At 35.8% G+C, this 21,573-nt stretch overlaps 1 protein-coding gene across 1 annotated transcript in view; it reads right to left on the bottom strand.

Annotated features, from left to right (window-relative positions):
* Window positions 1–21,573, bottom strand: part of ATRNL1 (attractin like 1) — a 675,777-nt gene that overhangs the window by 497,007 nt on the left and 157,197 nt on the right. Inside the window, exon 18 of the mRNA XM_024756087.1 lies at window positions 13,684–13,902. Within this exon, the coding sequence (XP_024611855.1) occupies window positions 13,684–13,902 (219 nt within the window). The remainder of the gene's footprint in view (window positions 1–13,683; window positions 13,903–21,573) is intronic.

Genomic DNA, 21,573 nt, shown 5'->3' with positions numbered 1-21,573 from the left:
AAAATGGTTAATACAAAGATTAATATAACAAAAGCTATAAGTACATATCCTCCTTTCTTTCCTCAGATTCTTTAAAAGACATAAAACTATATAAATAATAACTATAAAAATGGACTGCTGGGTTTGCAACACATACAGATGTAATACATATAACAATACCACAAAAAGGGAAGAAAGAGACTAGACCTATATGAGTAACATTATTTCATCTCACTGGAATTAAGTTAGTATAAATCTGAAGCATATTTTAATAAGATAAGCTATATATGGTAAACCCTGGAGTAACCACTAAGAAAATAACTCATGGACTTCCCTGGTGGCACAGTGGTTAAGAGTCCGCCTGCCAATGCAGGGGACAGGGGTTTGAGCCCTGGTCCGGGAAGATCCCACATGCCACGGAGCAACTAAGCCCATGCACCACAACTACTGAGCCTGCGCTCTACAACCTGTGAGCCACCACTACTGAGCCCGAGTGCCACAACTACTGAAGCCCACACACCTAGAGCCCATGCTCTGCAACAAGAGAAGCCACCATAATGAGAAGCCCACACACCACAACAAAGAGTAGCCCCCGCTTGCCACAACTAGAGAAAGCCCACACACAGCAATGAAGACCCAATGCAACCAAAATATAAATAAATTTATTTTAAAAAAGAAAGAAAATAACTCATAAAATATAATGAAAAATCATTAAAATTAAAATGTTATAATAGAAAATATTCACTTACTGCAAAAAAATAAACAAATGAAGAGTGGAAGAACAGAAAATTCATGATATACAAGGGAAAAAATAAAATAATTCACATAAATCCAACTGCATCAAAAATAACATTAAATGTGAATAGATCAAATGATTTAATCAAAAGGCAGAAAAGACAGACCAGATAAAAGACAAAGATCTAACTATGTACCCTTCATAGGAGACACACCTATATACACAAAGAGATTGAAAGTGAATGGATGAAAAAAGATATAGCATACAAACAGCAACCACAAGAAAGATGGAATGGCTATAGAAATATCAGATAGACTTTTAAAATGTTACTGAAGATGAAGAGGGATATTTTATAATGATAAAAAGGACAATCCATCGATAAGATATAAAAATTATAAACATACATGCATCTAACAGAGCCTCAAACTACATGAAGCAAACACCGACAGAAATTAAAACAGAAATAAAGAACTCAACAAAAATAATTGGAGACTTCAGTACCTCGCTTTCAATAATGAATCAAACAACTAGACATATGATTTGCAAGGGATTAGAAGACTTGGACAACACTATAAACCAACTGGACCAAACAGACGTAAATAGAAAAATCCACATAACAGCAGCAGAATATACATTATTCTTAAGTGCACATAAAAAACTCTTCAGGATAGACAATATACTAGGTCATAAAACAAACCTCAATAAATGTAAAAGGACTGAAGTCATATAAAGTATGTTCTCTAACCACAACTGAATAAAATTAGAAATCAATAACAGAAAATTTGGGAAAATCACAAATTGTGGAAATTAAGCAACACATTCCTAAATAACCAATGGATCAAAAAACAAATCATAGGAAAATTAAAAATTACTTTCAGGTATATTAAAATAAAGCATAATATACCAAAACTTGCAGGATGCAGCAAAACACTGCTCAGAAAAAAAATTATGGCTGTAAAAGCCTACATTAAAAAAGAGAAAAGGTCTCATATCAACCAACTTTGTACCTTAATAAAGTAAAAAATTAATAGAAAACTAAACTCAAAGCAAGCAGAAGAAAGGAAATAATGAAGATTAGAGTGAAAATAAATAAAATGCAGAGTAGGAAAACAATAAAGAAAATCAATAAAGCCAAATACAAACTGTTCTTTGTAATGTGCAACAAAATCAACAAAGCTTTAGCTAGGCTAACAAAGAAATACACGAAGATACAAACTATTAAAATCAGGAATGGAAGATGAGACACACGACTGACAAAGACTGGGGAAAAGGACTATAGGGAAATACTATGAACAACTGTATGCCAATAAATTAGATAACCTAGATGATAGGGGAGATTCTTAGAAAGATACTAACTACCAAGACTTACTAGAGGAGAAACAGAAAATAGGCACAGGCTATAACAATAAAAAGACTGAGTTAGTAATCAACAAAGTGCCAGAAAAGTATAGCCCAAGATCAACTGGCTTAATTCATGAATTCTACCAAACAGTTAAGGAGAATTAACAATTATTCACAAATATTTCCAAAACACAGAAGCAAAGGTAAGACTTCCTAACTCATTCTACGAGGCCAGTATTAACCTAATACAAAGACAAGACAAACTTATCACAAGAAAAGATGATGCCAGACCAATACCTCTTATGATTATAGCTGCAAAACTTCTCAACAAAATACTAGCAAACTGAATCCACTAGAATATAAAAGGATTATACATCATGACTAAGTTGCATTTACCCCAGGAATGCAAGATTATTTAAATATATGAAAATCAATCAATACAACATACTATTAGAGAAATAAAGTGGGGTGGGGGTGGATCACAACATCATCTCAATAGATGGAAAATACTCAACGAACTAGGAATAGCAGGGAATTATCTTAACCTGATAAAGGGCATATATAAAAACTTCATAGCTAACATCATATTTAATGGCAAAAGACTGAAAGTTTTCTTTTTAAGGTCAGGAACAAGACAAAACTGTCCTTACTTGTCACTTCTATTCAGTACCGTACTGGAGGTTCTGGACAGGGCAATTAAGCAAGAAAAAAAAATGAAAGGCAACCAGATTGAAAAAGAAGAAAACTAACTTTACTTTCAGATGACATAATCATCCATACAGAAAACTAAGAAATCCAAAAACATTATTTAATCTAATAATTGTCTTCAACAATGCTACAGATCAATTGTAGAAAAATCTGTTTTATTGTATTTTTATACACTTACAAACTGAAAAGTTTGAGAGTGAAATTAAGAAAACAATACCAAATACAATAGCATCAGAAAGAATAAAACATTTAATAATACATTTAACCAAAGAAATGCAAGATTTGTACATTGAAAACTACAAAACATTATTAAAAGGAATTAATGAAAAGGCATCTGTATTCATGGATGGGAAGACTTAATATTAAGATAGAAATTCATCCCAACTGATCTGCAAATTCAATGCAATCAAATTCCAAAAGACTTTTTTTATAGGAATAGACAAACAGATCCTAAAATTCATGTTTAGAAACAGAGGGCTCAGATTAGGCAATACAATCTTGATAAAGAAAAACAAGAGTTGGAGTACTGACGATTCCCAATTGTAAAACCTACTTCAAAGTTACAGTAATCAAACCATGTGCCATTGTCATAAGGACAGACATATAGACCATGGAATAGAATTAGGTCTAGAAATAATACCATACATCTATGGTCAATTGATATTCAACAAGGGTGTCAAGAAGTTTAACTGGGGAAAGTCTTTTCAACAAATGGTGCCAGGATAGCTTGATATTCACATGCAGAAGGATAAATCTGGACCCATACTTCACACCATATATAAAAATTAACTAAAAAAGGATCAAAAACCTAAAGGTAAGAGCTAAAATTACAAAAAAGTTAGAAGAATATATAGATGTAAATCCTCATGACTTTGGATTAGGCGACAGTTTCTTATATATGACTCCTAAAGCTTAAGCAACTAACAGAAAAAAAAAGATATACTGGACATTATCAAAAAAATGCTGTGCCTTGGGCTTCCCTGGTGGCGAAGTGGTTGAGAGTCCGCCTGCCGATGCAGGGGACATGGGTTCATGCCCCGGTCCGGGAAGATCCCACGTGCCGCGGAGCGGCTGGGCCCGTGAGCCATGGCCACTGAGCCTGCACGTCCGGAGCCTGTGCTCCGCAACGGGAGAGGCCACAACAGTGAGAGGCCCATGTACAGCAAAAAAAGAAAAGAAAAAAATCCTGTGCCTCAAATGACACCGTCAAGAAAGTGAAGAGACAACCCACAGAACAGTGGAAAATATTTGAGAATCATATGTCTGATAAGGATCTCATACCCAGAACACATAAATAACTCTTACAATTCTACCATTTAAAAAAAAACCCTCAATTTAAAAGTGGGCAAATGATTTGAATAGACATTTTCCATAGAAAGTATATGAGTAGCTAATAAGCACATGAAAAGAACACCATAAGTTATAAGGGAAATGCAATACAAAACCACAGAGAGCTACCACTTCACATCAACTAGGAGGATAATAAAGAAAATGATGTATTAACCCATATTGGTGAGGAGAGTAATTAGAATACACTGCTGGTAGAAATGTAAAATAGTACAGTAGCTCTGGAAAAAGACTAGTAATTCCTTAAAAGGTTAAATATACATTTATCATATGACTAAAAAATCAACTCCTAGATACATACCAAAGAGAAATTAAAACATCTTTACACAAAAACATATACAAATGTTCATAGCAGCACTATTCATAACAGCAAAAGAGTGGAAATAAGCTGAAGACCCATCAACTGATGAGTATGAATATGTGGTATGCAATTTAATATTATTCAGCCATAAAAAGAAGTAAAGGACTGATATATGCTACAATATGGATGAACCTTAAAAATGTATGCTAAGTGAAAGAAGTAAGACACTAAAGACACATTATATGACTGCATTTAAATGAAATGTCCAGAACAGACAAATACACAGAGAAAGAAAGTAGATTAGTGGTTTTCAGGTGTTAGAGGAAAGGATGAACAGGTAGTGACTGTTAAAGGGTATGGAATTTTGTCTTGGGGTAATTAAAGTGTTCTGGAATTATATGATGGTAATAGTTGCACACCTACTGACTATACTAGAAACCACTGAATTGTACACTTTGAAATGAAGGATTTTATGTCATATGAGTTATACGTCAATAAACAAAGTAGTTAGAACTAATTAGATGAGCCGAAAAATAATTTACACAAATTCTTCACATCTCTGTATGTACAAAATTCATAATATTACTTTATCCTTGCTCTCATCAAAAAAGTACAATTTTTTCCTACCATTTGAACATGCATTGGCATGAAGACTTTTTCAGAACAGTGGAATTCAGAAGTAATGGTATGGAAATTTTGAGCTTAGGCCTCAAGAGGCATATATACTCTGCTCTCTCCTTCTTCGAATTCTATTATAAACATATATGTACAGCATCCCAGTCTACACCACCAGAGGATGATAGGCCAAATACAGCAGAGCACAATCATTTGCAGCCTGAGGACCCCTAGATCAAGCAATCAGCTCAAACCACCAGACGTGTGAGTAAAGAATTCTGAGATCATCCAAAACCAGTCAAGCTGCCAGATAAATGGAGCCACAAGAGAAAACTCAGGAGAGACTGGTAGAAGAACTGCCTAGCAGAATTCAGCAAAATAGATGATGCAGAACCATGTGTAAAACTGTTTTAATACAGTGACCCTCCCGTGCTATGTTAAATAACAATGACTAATTAAAAAATAGGTTTAAGAGAAAACTGGAAACATCTGAAGGAAGAATTAATGAATCAAAATATAGATCAGAGGAGATGCAAGGATATAAAATACAGACAAGACAATAAGAAAACTTAGGAACATGGTGAAAAAGCCTAACATAAGTGAATCAAACTTTTAGAAATACAGGCTAGAGTGACACAATGGGACAGATGCAATACTTGAAGAGATAATGGCAGAAAACTTTACAAACATGATGAAAAACACATGTCACAATTTAAAAAAGATGATACTTAGGTACATCACACTAAAATTGCTGACATCCAAAACCTAAGAAAAAAATATATTTTAAAAGGTCAGAGGGAAGAAAAAGACACACTGCTTTCGAAGGAGAATCAATAAAACTGACAGAGGAATTCTTAAGAGAAAGTAGAAGCCAGAAGAAAAGGAAATTACATCTTCAAATTATTGAAAAAATATATCTGTCAACTTAGAATGCTATTACCAGTAAAAATATCCTTCAAATATGAAGACACACACATACACAATAAAAACTTTTTCAGATGTATAAAAGCTAATTTATAGCCCAATTGAGAAACACACTACTTTAAAATGTTACATAAAGTTCATCAAGCTAAAGAAATGTTATAGCAAAAGGAAATTCAGATCAATAGGGAAAAATGAAGATCACAGAAAATGGTCAATACATGGGTAAATAGAAAGATATTTTTATTATTATGATTTCTTTATAAGAAAATTGTCTTTTTAAAGTAAAAAATATAATGTAATGTGTGGTTAATAACATATATAGAAGTAAAATATATGGCAGTAATCACACAAAGGACAGGAAAAGAGCAAATGGAATTACACTTTTGTAATATTCTTACCTTATACATGAAGTAGTATAATATTGATTCAAGGTAGACTGTGATAAGATAAAGATGACTATTACAATCACTACAGCAGTCACTAAAAAAAACACAAAAGAGGTATAGCTAAAATTCCAATAAAAGTGATAAAAGTGGACTTTAAAAACACTCAATTAATCTAAAAAAAGGCAAAAGGAGGAACAAACAACAGAGAAAAAAATAAAGGAAAATTTTAAATTGATACCATGATGGTAGGACTAAATTCAATATTACCAATATTATATTAAATCTAAATTGACTAAACAATTTGATAAAAGACAGAGATTATCGAATAGATTTTAAAAACACATCAACAACAACAATAAAAAACAAGACATTTATGCTGCTTACAAGAGATTCACTGTAAATAAAAACACATAGAAGATTTCCACTTCTGCCCATGAAGGTTCAACTGCTGTAAGAACTGACCTCTAGTGTAAACATAAGAAAACTGAACAAAATATATGAAACAACTACTTTCAAGTATAACAGGCAGCTCAGGAATGGCATCCCTGAGAAAAAGAAGAAAATATGACTGCCCTGGCTTGCTATCTGGAGGCAGATTTGAGGATGCAGCCCAGGGAGGAAAAGCCAAACCCTCGTTTAGTTGAGGAAACAAAGAGCAAAGTTCAGGGAGGCCATGGTGGTTAGGCTATGTGGGGCAAAATACTAGAGAAGAGAGAGTTGCACACAGCAATCTATAGACAGGTCCCCTTGAATCTTTGGTTAAATAATGAATTGAACACAGTGTGAAACTCTATGAAGCTGGAGAAAGAACTATCCAAAAACAGTAAGTAAAACAATGTCAGGAATTCACGTAGGACTAGGAATAGCTTATACTCCCAAGAGTCAACGTGGAGAGACCTCTTAATACAAAGAGCATTGTATGCAGAACACAGAAAGGCACTGTCTTAGTAGTGGAAATAAATTAGCACTGAACTTAGGGCTGCTATGTACAGGCCATGACAAATATTAAAAACAATTTTTGAAGTAACACAACTGAATGCCAGAATAAAGTCCAACACACTTAAAGAAATAGAACAAAACTGAATAAGCTAGAAAAAAATCACAATGTCCAGGATAATACCACCAAAAATAACCAACCTGGAAATTTTGATTCATAATCAGTTAAAAAAAAAAATATATATATATATATATACGCATGCCAATAGAAACAGAGAAAGAAATGGCATACCAATTGGGATGAGTAGAGAAGGATTTTTAAAACAGCTATTAAAAGTATGCTCCATATACTCGAGAATACAGAGTAAAATATCAACATAAGAAGGAGAGAAATGGAAAATATAAAAATGACTAAAATTCAATTTCTAAGATGAAAAAATATATACAATATTTAAAATAAATTTAATAAGGAAAAAACCGTCTTTTCAACAAATGGTGCTTATAGCCATGAACAAAAGAATTAAGCTGGATCCCTATCTCACACCACACACAAAAATTAACTCAAAACAGATCAAAGACCTAAATGTAAGAGCTAAAACTACTAAAGCCTGAAGAGAAAACATAGGTGAAAACCTTTGGGATCTTTTATTATATATGATTTCACAGGCATGAAACCAATAGCACAAGAAAGAATAGAAAAAATAGATAAAACATGAAAATTTAAAACTTTGGTGGGGACTTCCCTGATGGCACAGTGGTTAAGAATCCACCTGCCAGTGCAGGGGACACGGGTTCGATCCCTGGTCCAGGAAGATCCCACATGCTGCAGAGCAACTAAGCCCATGTGCCACAACTAGTGAGCCTGCACTCTAGAGTCTGAAAGCCACAACTACTGAGCCCGCATGCCACAACTACTGAAGCCCGCACGCCTAGAGCCCATGCTCCTGAACAAGAGAAGCCACTGCAATGAGAAGCCCGCGTACCGCAAGGAAGTGTAGCTCCCACTCGCCACAACTAGAGAAAGCCCTCGCGTAGCAACGAAGACCCAACACAGCCAAAAATAAATAAATAAATTTATTTAAAAAAAAAAACTTTTGTGCTTCAAAGGGCACTATCAAGAAAGTGAAAGACAACCCACAGAATGGGTGAAAATAATTGCAAATCAATCTTTAGTAAGGGACATATTCAGAATATATAAAGAACACTCACAGTTCAATAATAAAAAGACAAATACCCCAATTAAACAATGTGCAAAGAATCCAATAGACATTTCTCAAAAGAAGAAATACTAATAGCTAATAAACACATGAAAAGATGTTCAACATCATTAGCCACCAAATGACTGCAAATCAAAACCACAATGAGATACTACTTCACACCCACAAGGATGACTACAATCAAAACGATGTGAATGGAATTACTAAGTGATAAAAAGAAACAAAATTGAGTTACTTGTAGTGAGGTGGATGGACCTTGAGTCTGTCACAGAGAGTGAAGTAAATCAGAAAGAAAAAAATAAATACAGTATGCTAACGCATATATATGGAATCTAAAAACAAACAAACAAACAATGGTGCTGATGAACCTAGTTGCAAGGCAGGAATAAAGATGTAGACATAGAGAATGGACTTGAGGACATGGAGTGGGAGCGGGAAGCTGGGGCAAAGTGAGAGTAGCATCGACATATATACACTACCGAATGTAAAATAGTTAGCTAGTGGGAAGCAGCCGCATAGCACAGGGAGATCAGCTCCGTGCTTTGTGATGACCCATAAGGAGGGTGGGAGGGAGGCTCAAGAGGGAGGGGATATGGGGACGTGTGTATGCATATGGCTGATTCACTTTGTTGTGCAACAGAAGCTAACACATATTGTGAAGCAATTATACTCCAATAAAGATCTATTTTAAAAAAAAACGATGTGAAATAAGCAATGTTGGCAAGGATGTAGAGTAACTGTAACCCTCATGCACTGCTGGTGGAAATGTAAAATAACACAGCGGCTTTGAAACAGTCAGGCAGTTCCTCAAAAGGTTAAACATGGTTACCATATGACCTAGGTATTCCATTTCCAAGGTAATGAAAATATGTCCACACATAAACTTGTACATGAATATTCATAGATGCATTATTTTAAAAACCAAAAATTAGAAACACTCAAATGTTCATCAAATGATGAATGAATAAACAAAATGTAGTATAGTCATACAATGGAATATTATTTGGTAATAAAAAGAAATGAAGCACTGCTATATGCCACAACACGGATAAACCTTGAAAACACTATGCGGTGTGAAAGAAGCCAGTAAAAGAAGACTACAATTATATGACTCAATTTATATAAAATCTTCAGGATATGTAAATCCATAGCTGACAAGGGTGGGGGGGTGGTTAAACAGGCCATGACTGCTAATAAGTACAAGGTTTCTTTAAAAGATGATAAAAGTGTTTTTAAACTGACTGTAGTGATGGTTGTATAACTCTGAATATACTAAAAACCACTGAGTTATACACTATAAATGGGTTAACTGTATGCTATGATGGTTAGTCTTATGTGTTGATGAAGCTGGATTATAGTACCTCAGGTATTTAATCAAACATTAATGACCTCCTCCTGAGTGTGGTAGGGACCTGAACATATGATGGGATAGTCATTCTGATGATTAGGTTGTTACATGGCACAGTTGGCTTTGAGAAAGGGACATCATCCTGGATGGACTCAGTCAGATGATCCCTTAAAAGGCATTAGTCTCTACCTGAAGGAGATTCAAAGTGTAAGTGATCCCATTTCAGTTGTCGAGACTCTACAATGCGACTTCTGGATACGGAAGGGGGATGAGGGAGAGAATGTGAGCCTTCTTTCAGAGCCGAAGTGGTCACTGGCTGACAGCCAACTAGAAAACAGTCACCTCAGCCCTACAATTGCAAGGCACTGAATTGTGCCAACATGTGAACAAGCTTGGAAGCAGATTCTTTTCTAGAGGGCTGGTCAAGTATTTTGTAAAATGTCCTTCAATGTTATTTTGTCTGATGTTTTCTGATGACTAAACCAGGTTATAGATTTGGGGGAAGAATATCACAGAAGTGAGGTGCCCTTCTCACCACATCAGGGGGTATGTGATATTAACATGACTTATTACTGGTGTTGTTAACCTTGATCACTTGTTTATGGTGATGTTGCCTTACATCCTCCACTGTAAAGTTACAGTTTTTCCACATCTACACTCTATTCACTAGGAGTCACCATGTCCAACTCACACTCAAGGGGAGAGAAATTAAGCTCCACTTCCTAGGGGAATGAGTGTCAAGGTACTTGTGGACATACGTTCAAACCACAACAGTAATTAATAAATATTTTTGAGGAAGATATTTGGAAGCTTCACAAGTATATTTTTTCTCCTTAAAGTTTTACCCACTAATTTGAACATTCTTAAGAAGACTATTCTTACGGCACTTATTACTGTGGGGTTCTAACAGCAATTTTTTATTTCCCTCATTCATTCTAACATTTATTATTTGGAATTTTCTGTAAGGAATATTTATCTATTCTCACCCATTTATTATCTATTCAATCACTTAAATCACATGGATATGTATTCTGTTCTTTGGGTTACAATCCAACACAATCATTATTTTTTGCCCAGATTTGACCCATTAAGAACTCTTTCTGGTTGGCTGTGTCCCTTTGACATGCTCCCATCCTCCTTCATTTTGTTTTGAGCACTTTCTTACTTTCTGGCATTAAACAATACTTCAGGTTCACCTGTGTTCTCCCTGCCCCAGCCCTAGAACCAGCCATTACTCCAGGGAGTCCTGGTTCCTTTCATCGGAAAATGGTATTTAGAAACCAGGATTGTGGGCACTGAATGTGCTCATTGCTACTGGGCCATCATGGCTTCCAGGCCCTCTTGGAGAACTGAGCTAGAAAATATATGTATATATACCTCTGCGTATATATATTAAATATTAAAATAAACTTGAATTCATGCTTATACTCTAAACCAATACCAGGATTCTTTTTTCTTTCTTTTTTTTTTCCTTTTGGCCATGCCGCACGGCATGTGGCATCTTAGTTCCCCAACCAGCGATCAAATCCGTGGCCCCAGCAGTGGAAGCTCGGAGTCCTAACCACTGGACCGCCCAGGAATTCCCCACAGGGTTCTTTATAGTCTTTACTCTCCGCATGTTTTTTAATAGACCTTCATTGGAGTATAATTGCTTCACAACACTGTGTTAGCTTCTGTTGTACAACAAAGTGAATCAGCCATATGCATACACACGCCCCCATATCCCCTCCCTCTTGAGCCTCCCTCACATCCTCCTTATGGGTCATCACAAAGCACGGAGCTGATCTCCCTGTGCTATGCTGCTGTTTCCCACTAGCTAACTATTTTACATTCGGTAGTGTATATATGTCAATGCTACTCTCACTTTGCCCCAACTTCCCCCTCCCACCCCGTGTCCTCAAGTCCATTCTCTATGTCTATGTCTTTCTGTGACCGTGGGAAACCTGGCTCACATTAAACACAATTAATTTATATATTTGTCCAAACCTACTAAACATATAAAGTATTGTTAGAATTGTTAATCTGTACTATGTGAGAAACAAATTTACCAATCAGAATATAATGTTTATGTAGGTTTTTTTCTTTAGTTTTACAGTATCCAGCCAAAACGCTGTTTTCCAAGGTTACTTAGGTCAGCTCATTATTTTGATGAGGTTATGGCATTTGTAATACAGTTAAATTTATTCCTCACAGTTTGCATTCCCTTATGGGATCCCCTGACATGTTGGTTGAGTTTTTTGTTTAATTTGCCGTCAGGAAAGTTCTTTCTTTGTGGTATACAGTATGGTTTGACAAATGCATAGAGTCATTATGAACTACCACAGTGTCATAAAGAAGAGTTCCACAGCACAAAAAATTCCATTATGAGGTCCCCTTGAAGGCAATCCCTACCTTTACTACTTCTGGCAAATAACTGATCTCTTTTCCATTTCCATAGCGCAATATGTAGCCTTTTGGTCTGGCTTCTTTCACTAAGTAAAAGGTATTTAAGATTCAGCCATGTTGTATGAATCAATAGTTTGTCCCTCTTCTTGGTTTTCATATATTCCAAAGTTTATGTAGAAGTACCACATTCCCTTAGTCCATCTGGTTTCAGTGCAACACACTGTCAGCGCCGCACCTAAAGCAAGTTCTGCAGTATCTCCCCACTTTTTTGCCTCAGAATGTTCACTGGTATCATGATAAGCTATTAATCAGACATGCTGGCACAGCTCAGAAGTACAATACCCCCAGAGGCATCACTCAACCATCAATGGAAGAGAGTTAGTGGATAAATTCCCCACCCCCACCCCCAATCCCTGAGGGTTAACTCTGAGAAGCATTCTGCATAGTTCTTCATAGGTCCCTAGTGTGTCTGAGCTCAAATTTCCCAGTAAAGTAGTCAGCCTAATAATGTACATATTATTGGTTTTTCTCCCGACTTTGAAACTCTCTGTTCCCTCAATTGTGCTTCCTAGGTTCATCTCGTAAATAAACTATCTCACCCAAGTCTTTGTGTCTTCTGGAACACTCTTTCCCCAGACAGCCGCATGATTCATGCCCTCATCTACTTGAGGTGTTTATTAACCATTACTTCTAAGTGAGATCTTCTCTTACCAGTCTTTTAAATTGCAAGCTTTATCCCCCTTCCTTGCTTTATTTAATAGCACTTATCACCACCTAACTTCATATACGTATATATGTGTGTGTAATTAATTTTATTAATTTCAACTCGAATACAGGCTCAATTAATGCAGTGATTTTAGTCTACTTTTTTTCATTGTTATGTCTCTAGCACGTAAAACACTCTTTGCACATAGTAGGCACTCAATAAAAATATACTGAATAAATTAATTTTTCAAGAAGGTTGATTTTACTCCATATAAGAACAGACTCCCTATTTTTAAAACTCTAAAAACTTTACTGACCTTCAAAATTGAATGGTACCAAATACCAAGGGTCAAATAACTCTATCATGGATATTATACAAAATATTCCCATACTTAGCCTGACTGGATCCCCTGAGCTGCCTTTGAATTCTAAGATAGTATAATATTATAAACAATAAAAGACTACACTACAGTACAGAAATTTGGTATGAAACCAATATTTTTTTTCCTTTTAAGAGTTCACATGAAACCAAATCTAACAATTATGTACCATGCATCTGGTCAGCCTGTTTAATGATTCCAAACATAATGCCACCTATAAAACAAACATGGATATAGGAAAGAATTTTTTTAATCCTTTAAATTTGAGTCTTATTTTCATTGTTTTTTTTTTCTAAATCTTTATTATAAGAAAGGAAAGTAATTCTTGGTGTCCTTGAGCAGAAGCTAAAATTGCTTTCATCACATTTTTATTACCTGGACACTGGATAAAGGACCACTCATAGTTCTTCTCTTTAGGACAAACACTGGTGTCAAGAACCATCTCATTATTTTGCATTCCAACAAGCTTCATTGGTCCCCGGGAAGACCCTTCAATGCAGTGTCCTCTTCCTGTATTACTAGGATCGTTGCACCAGCCACAACCAGGCTGCTCCAAACATTGTCCACAGGTTCTCAATCCAGAACAATTTTGAGCTGCATGGCAGGAACATCATTAACAAGTATGTTATACGACTTTATATTCAAATAGAATTGCAAGCTAATGGAAAAATAAATATGATCTGAAAAAAGACAGTAAAAAGTCATCTATAGTTAACGTAAACATTTTATGTAATAATAAGAGACAGTAATTACTTCAAAAGCAAACAAAACATACATTATGAACAAAGAGGAGATGAATGGACTGACTTGAGGGTGAATAAAGGTGTGGTACCATGACAGGGAGAAAAACGAAGTCAGCATTTTAAACACTCCTGAGAACTTTGCCAGTATTAAGACCTTTCGGGAACTGATCCTGGGGCCTACAGACAACATTGTCTGTGACATAGAGCAATGTTAGTTGTTCTTGTTGTGCCTAGGGAGGGCCTTCAAGGAAAAAATCTGCATCTTCCTGTGAATGTCCAGTGTAAGTCATGCTTACCCACTCCCTGGGATAGCCGAACCCAGCTGGACTGCCTCTCAGGGACAATGGTCTTCCCAAGGGTCCAAGATACTAGCATTTGCCAGCCATGTGATGTTTAACAGCAACCTCACTCAAAGAGCCAAACTGAATGGGAATATGGAAACTGGATACTCTGCCTTAGCAGGCAACCAGCAGGACAGGCTCTCTCTGACTTTCAGGGCTGCAGAATACCACCTCAAGAATCACTCACTGAAGCTCAACCTTTTTTTGCTTAACTGATGTATAGACTATGAGCCTCAACTAAGCCTGCAAATACTGTGATGTCTTTTCCAAGGATGAATATATTACAGTCTGCCATAATAGTCATAATAGCTGCTATGATGTTTCAGATTTTTAATTCATAATCATAATACCTTATATCAGGCTGAGACTTTTTAAAATTAGTTTCACTGATGTTTTGCTAGCAAAGGTACACTTTGTCTTGGGACTTATTTATCCATATAAGATAGTGCATAGGTACAAAGTACCATGAATGATGCCTTCTAATAGCATGCTAGAAAAACCTCAGAGGAAAAAAAAACGGTAGACTTCTGGGGGTCTCAATTTCATTCCTGTCGTGGTAATAACTTAACTGCCACTCAGTGTTTTAATGTTACTGGAAACAGAAATGTTCCTCAGAAAGCTGCGAATAAGAATAGTGCAAGCTTCTCAGTGAACATCAGGAACTCAATATAGTAAGCTGTGCAGGGATAATACAATACTGGTTTAAAGAATTCATCAATTGCAGTATGATTTGTTGTTATGAATTTTTTCAGTGCTGAGCATTTCACAGACCGGATATAAGAAAGTGAAGAATGAGTACCATCTCCTATATTTCCTTAATAATAAAATTAAAAGGAAGAATATTCTTTGCGTCATTGAACACAAGTCAATGTTAACCCTGTAGATAAATAATTCAGTGACATGAACATACTTCTTTTTGAAATTTTTTAAGCAGTAAATGGTGTTAAATGGCACTTCATTTAAAATATCCTTAGATAACTGAACATTTTATATATTACCATACTCCTCCCTAGACTTTTTGCTGTGAAATATTTCTCTTTTATCTGCGATTGTAGCTAGCCCACAGTATCATTGACTAGATTATTCTAATTGTCTTCAAAACTATATTGGGTTGCTGTGAAATCAATGGGGAACAATGTAAAATATCAAATTAGGTATGCTATCTTGACATTCTAATTTACTATCATGTGATGAATTGAAGTAAATCTTTACTAGGTCGCACCCAAAATAAATCTAGGCTTTATATTTATAGTCTATAGATATCTCCTAGGAAAATAAAATTTATTTTAGGATTACCTTTTTAAGGAAAGATAACCAATCAAATGTCTTGAAGAAGCATAATGTACAATTAAACCTAAACTATTTTCAAACACAACATACCTGTTATTGCTTTTCAAACAACTGGGTAAATCTTAGATGAAAGAATCCTGCCTTTCTTACACTGACTGAATGACAAACTATTAATGGTGTCTTTATCTATTAGACTTTAGGCTTTAATAATGAATTACAAAATGTCATCTTCAGAGCAACGTTCTATTCTCTTATGTTTTATTTTAGGTATGAAACTATTACAAAAGGAAATGTTGGTTTAGTTATTACTCAAGAGTGGAGAGTTGGGCTTCCCTGGTGGTGCAGTGGTTGAGAGTCCACCTGCCAATGCAGGGGTTGCGGGTTCGTGCCTTGGTCCCACATGCCGCAGAGTGGCTGGGCCCGTGAGCCATGGCCACTGAGCCTGCGCGTCCGGAGCCTGTGCTCCGCAATGGGAGAGGCCACAACAGTAAGAGGCCCGCATACAGAAAAAAAAAAAGAGTGGAGAGCAACATGCATTGCTGAAAAATTAACAGAATATTCATTCTTTAGTTTGTAATGGAGACTAAAAAACTGAGACTCTAATGTTTTTTCTTTTCTTACGGAAAACAATAATATAGGAAAGCTTTTGAGGCTGTGCTATTTTGAGTAAGTTATGGCTATTCTGAAGACTATGTATGAGCTATAAGTAATTAGAGCAATTATTTTTATTTTATTTTATTTATCTTTGGCTCTTTGAAAGATTAATTCTAACAGGTCCTCGCAGTGAATATCAAAGAAAAACCCCTTTGTGATTCCAGCATGGGAGGGGAAAAGGAACAATTTTGAGATATGCCAGAGCACTGTTTTTCTTACCAAGGCCTGGAGAAACAATTTAACAGAGCCTAAACTACTGGGGTTTTATCAGAGCCTAACTGACCTGGCTAAAGAGAAATAACCAACTCTAACCTGCTCTAATCTTTCATGTGGGGGGAAGAGAAATATACAACTCCAGCTCCCTCTAGCCATGCTGTACCACCTAAGAGTGGAAAAAAAGACTGAGTACCACTAGTGAAGTGAAGTTCACAGAACAGTATGGGGCACAGGCTCACCAGAAGAATGAGACCTAATCACAGGACTGTAGAATACTTCCCCTCCCGCACAACCTACTACTACATTACTAAAAGCCTATTTACAGTAGTTTCTTTCAATGTTTGTTGGTTAAAAACATGGAAAAGAATTAAACGTTAATAGAGAAGGAGTTTGTTTTCCATAAGGAGTGGGTCACTGCCAGGTAAATACTATTTCCAAAAAAACACAAGGGCTCCTTGAGGCAAAGTAAAATGCCCCTCTTCCTCACAAGGATATACAGGGCATATAATTTTAAAAGCTATGGAACAAAAATAACTGCTATTAGACATCATCAGTTCAAATGAGCTATATATATAGCCACAGGGAAGGCAAATGTGACAATAGACATAACAGTGAAAGAAAAGACCTATGGAAATGAAATATCCAGCAGACTAGACTAACTGCTCAAGGAACAAACTGCAGAAGTAGAAAATAAGCCTCTATAACAATCAAGAAAACAAAAGAAGCAAAAGATCAAAAACAAGAGATGCCAAAGCAGGACTGAAGAAGTCACCTGTGCATGCCTAGCTGACAATCCCACCAGCAGCAGTTATCATCAGTTAGTTCAGCAGTGGTAAAAATGCAATTCATACCTGTGTTCAAATAGTTAATCATTTTAAATTTACCCTTCAAAAAATGCAGTTACAATTTTTACAGTGGAGGGTTCTCAAAAAAATTCATTCTGAATAGATAAAAAGCCCCAAATTTGGGCTTCCCTGGTGGCGCAGTGGTTGAGAGTCCGCCTGCCGATGCACGGGACACGGGTTCGTGCCCCGGTCTGGGAAGATCCCACATGCTGTGGAGCGGCTGGGCCCATGAGCCATGGCCGCAGAGCCTGCGTGTTCAGAGCCTGTGCTCCGCAATCGGAGAGGCCACAACGGTGAGAGGCCCGCGTGCCACAAAAAAAAAAAAAGCCCCAAATTTTTAAAAACCATAAAAAGGAAAAATATCTAAATCTCACTTAGCAAACAAAGAGATGGAAAGTACAAGTGAATTTAAGAGATATTAAGCTTGTAGGTGGATCAAGATGACAAAGTGGAGCTCACCTACAAACACATCAAAAATACATCTACAGGTGGAACGGTTTTCACAGAAAACTAACTGGAAACTGGCAGAAGATCTCTTATACAACCAAAGCTGTAAGAAAGATCCCCAAGTAACTTGGTAGGACAGAAAAAAGAAAAAGGCATCAGGACAGATCTGAGGCCTGTGGGAGGAATCTGTGAAGGAGGGAGGGACACATGGGCAGGTCCTTGCCCTAAAAAGCCCCCCTGCAAGCTGGGAGGAGCCTGGACTCTGCTCAGAAAGAGCACGCACCTGCTGGCTTCCTATCTATCTGTGCAGACAGACCAGTGCTGACAGCTGCCACCTAACTGGACTTCCTGCAAGGGAAAATCCAGCAACCTAGGATACTCTACCCAGCAAGTTTATCATTTAGAATAAAAGAAGAGATAAAGAGTTTCCCAGACAAGCAAAAACAAGAAGAATATAGCAATACTAAACATAACCTAAAAGAAATATTGAAAGCTCTTCTCTAAATAGAAAAGAAGCAAGAATCTATAGGAAAGGGAAAATCACAATAGGAAAGACAAAAATATAACAGGATTGATCACTTAAATAAGCCAGTACATAAATTTAAAAACAATCAAAAAAATTTTTAGAAGTGATTATAACTACAATTAACAGCAAACGGATAAACACGAAGATGTAAGATAGAACGTCAAAATCACAAAATGTGGGGGAGGGGAGTACAAAACTATAGATTTTTTAGAATGTGTTTGAACTTACATGACTATGTCTAAAGCAAACAGATGTAGTTATGGGTTAACATACTTCAAAACCAGAATAATCACAAATTAAAAACATACAGTAGATTCACAAAAAAGAAAAAGAAACAACATAATACAAAAGGAAACCATCAAATCACAAATAGAAAAATATAAAGAAGAAATGAACACAGAAGTACTATAAAATCAACTAGAAAACAAGGTTTAAAATGGCAATAAATACATATTTATCAATAATTAGCTGAAATGTCAATGGAATAAATACTCCAATCAACAGACACAGAATGGCAGATTGGATTAAAAAACAAGAACCTACAATATGCTGCCTACAAGAGACTCACTTTATGGCATATAGACACATATTTATTGAACGTGAGGGGATGGAAAAAAATATTTCATGCAAATGGAAACAACAAGAAAGTGGGGGTAGCAATGCTCACATCAGACAAGAAATACTTTAAAAGAAAGTCCATAAAGACAGACAATGAAGGACACTATATAATGACAAAGGGATCAATACAAGAAGAGGACATCATACTCATTAATACATATATGCACCCAATATACAAGCACCTAAGTACATAAAACAAATACTAAGAGACATAAAGTCAGAAAGTAAGAGAAAAATAAAGATGGTAGATTTTTAACACCCCACTGATATCAATGGACAGATCTTCCAGACAGAAAATCAATAAGGTAACAGAGACCCTAAATGACACAATAGAACAGTTGGCCTTAATTGATATCTACAGGACACTACATCCAAAAAGACCAAAATACACATTCTTTTCAAGCACACATAGAACATTCTCTAGAATAGACCACATACTAGTATACAAAACAAGCCTCAACAAATTTAACAGGATAGAAATTATTTCAAGCATCTTTTCTGACCACAATGGTATGAAACTAGAAATCAACCACAGAAAGAAAAATGGGGGAAAAAGGATCACACAAAGACTAAAAAGCATGCTATTAAAAAAACCAATGGGTCAATGATGAAATCAAAGAGGAAATCAGAAAATACCTCAAGACAAATGACAATAAAAACACACTGACAAAATCCATGAGAGGCAGCAAAAGCAGTCCTAATAGGGAAGTTCATAGCAATACAGGCCTTCCTCAAGACACAAGAAAAATATCAAATAAACAACCTAACCTACCACCTAAAAGAATTAGAAGAAGAAGAATAAACAAAACCTATAATCAGCAGAAGGAAGGAAATAAAGATCAGAGAGGAAATAAATAAAATAGAAATCAAAAAACAATAGAAAAGATCAATAAAACCAACAGCTGGTTTCTCACAAAGATAAAATTGAAAACCTCTAGCCAGGCTCACCAGTAAGAAAAGAGAGAGGACCCAAATAAACAAAATAAGAAGTGAAAGGGGAGAAGTAACAACTGACACTACAGAAATACAAAAAGTCATAAGAGAATAAAAGAAAAAGGCATAAAAATATGAAGAGTTATATGCCAACAAACTGGACACCCTACATGAAATGGAAAAGTTTCTAGAAATACACAGCCTACCAAATTTGAGGCAAGAAGAAACAGATAATTTGAATAGACTGATCACTAGAAGTAAAAGAGAATCTGTAAAAACAAAACAAAACAAAACAAAACAAAAACTCCCTGCAAACTAAAGTCCAGCACCAGACAGCTTCACTGGGGAAGTCTACCAAACATTCAAAGAAGAATTTATACCCATCCTCCTCAAACCATTCCAAAAGAATGAAGGGAAGGGACATTCCCAAAGTCATTCTGTGAAGCCACCATCACTCTGATACCAAAACCAGACAAAGACATTACAAAAAAAGAAAATTACAGGCCAATATCTTTGATGACTATAGATGAGAAAATCCTCAAAAAAATAGAAAACTGAATCAAACAATACATAAAATGAATCATACACCATGATCAAGTTGGATTCATTCCAGGGTGGCAAGGATGGTTCAACATACACAAGTCAATCAATGTGATACACCCAATCAACAAAAGGAAAGACAAAAACCACATGATCATTTCATTACACGTAGAAAAAGCATTTGATAAAATTCAACATCAATTCATGATAAAGACTCTCACTAAACTGGGTATAGAAAGAACATATCCCAACATAATAAGAGCCATTTACAACAAACAAAAGCCAAAATAATATTCAATAATATAATATTCAATGCTGAAAAGATGAAAGCCTTCTCACTAAATTCAGGAACAAGACAAGTATGCTCACTTTCACCACTTCTACTCAACGTAGTACTAGAAGCCCTAGCCACAGCAATCAGACAAGAATTGGAAAGAAAGACATAAAACTGTCATTATTTGCAGATGACAGTATATGCTATATAGAGAGAACCCTAAAGACTCCATACAAAGACTATCAGAATTAATAAATGAATTCAGCAAGGAAGCAGGATATAAGAGTAACATATAGAAATCTGTTGCATTTCTTTACACTAACAATGAAATATCAGAAAGTGAAAGTGAAAAAACAATCTTGTTTAAAATCACATCAAGAAACTAAAATACCTAGGAATAAACTTAACCAAGGAGGTGAAAGACCTATACACTGAAAACTATAGAACACTGAAAAGGAAACTGAAGATGATTCAAAGAAGTGAAAAGATATCCCATGTCCTTAGACTGGAAGAATTAATATTGTTAAAATGACCACACCACCCAAACCAATCTATAGATTTAATGCAATCCCTATCAAAATATGCATGGCATTTTTAACAGAACTAGAACAAATTATCTTAAAATTCATACTGAACCACAAAAGATCCAGAATTGTCAAAGCAATCCTGAGGAAAAAGAACAAAACTGGAAGCATGACCTTCTCAGACTTCAGACAATACTACAAAGCTACAGTAATCAAAACAGCATGGTACTGGCACAAAAACAGACATATGGATCAATGGAACAGAATAGAGAGCCCAGAAATAAATTCACACACCTACAGCCAATTAATCTACA

This window comes from Neophocaena asiaeorientalis, unplaced genomic scaffold (genome assembly GCF_003031525.2).
Source record: "Neophocaena asiaeorientalis asiaeorientalis breed wild unplaced genomic scaffold, Neophocaena_asiaeorientalis_V1.1 scaffold85, whole genome shotgun sequence".
Taxonomy (NCBI): domain Eukaryota; kingdom Metazoa; phylum Chordata; class Mammalia; order Artiodactyla; family Phocoenidae; genus Neophocaena; species Neophocaena asiaeorientalis.
This window is presented reverse-complemented; position numbering and strand designations above follow the sequence as displayed.